Genomic DNA, 652 nt, shown 5'->3' on the forward strand with positions numbered 1-652 from the left:
ATTGAACACCGTTTTCTAAATAATAGCTAAGCACTAATTATTTTTCTTTTTTCAGTTTCCACAAAATTGATCAACCTACTACTACTTCATCCAGAAAGGTCAACTTTAATCACCAATAATTTTTTTTTTCAGTTTGTATACCTACTTAGCTTCAAACGGTAGAACTACTACTACTACTAGACCTTAATCTTAGGCTATAAATTAAAACAATAAAGTAGTCTTCGTTCTCATCAGAATCCAAAACTCATCACACCCTTGAATATTGATCTTATATGTGATTTCTTCAATAATAATGGGTGTCACAACATTCACACATGAGTATTGTTCCTCTGTTGCTCCGCCACGCCTTTTCAAGGGCTTGATCACAGACTCAAGTACTTTGCTTCCAAAGCTATTACCACAGTTGATTAAAGATGTCACCATTATCCAAGGAGATGGAGAAGCTGGAACCATTGAACAAGTTAACTTTGCACAAGGTTAGCAAAAAGACATCATATGGATCAATTTGGATTTATTTTTTAAAAAAAATACTTATATTTTTATTTTTTAAAAATTTTTTTTAACAGACAAAAATTATTTCATACTTGAATAAACTTTTTTAAAAAAATTTTAAATATTAAAAATGCCTTTTGCTTTTGCTTTTTTTAAGGGT

The 652-nt window shown here is 29.8% G+C and overlaps 1 protein-coding gene across 1 annotated transcript in view; it reads left to right on the forward strand.

Annotated features, from left to right (window-relative positions):
* LOC107639019 (pathogenesis-related protein STH-2-like) overlaps positions 253-652 on the forward strand; it is a 1,530-nt gene continuing 1,130 nt past the window's right edge. The window contains exon 1 of the mRNA XM_016342428.2: positions 253-476. Within this exon, the coding sequence (XP_016197914.1) occupies positions 293-476 (184 nt within the window). The 5' untranslated portion in view covers positions 253-292. The remainder of the gene's footprint in view (positions 477-652) is intronic.

Source organism: Arachis ipaensis, chromosome B04 (assembly GCF_000816755.2).
Source record: "Arachis ipaensis cultivar K30076 chromosome B04, Araip1.1, whole genome shotgun sequence".
Lineage (NCBI taxonomy): Eukaryota > Viridiplantae > Streptophyta > Magnoliopsida > Fabales > Fabaceae > Arachis > Arachis ipaensis.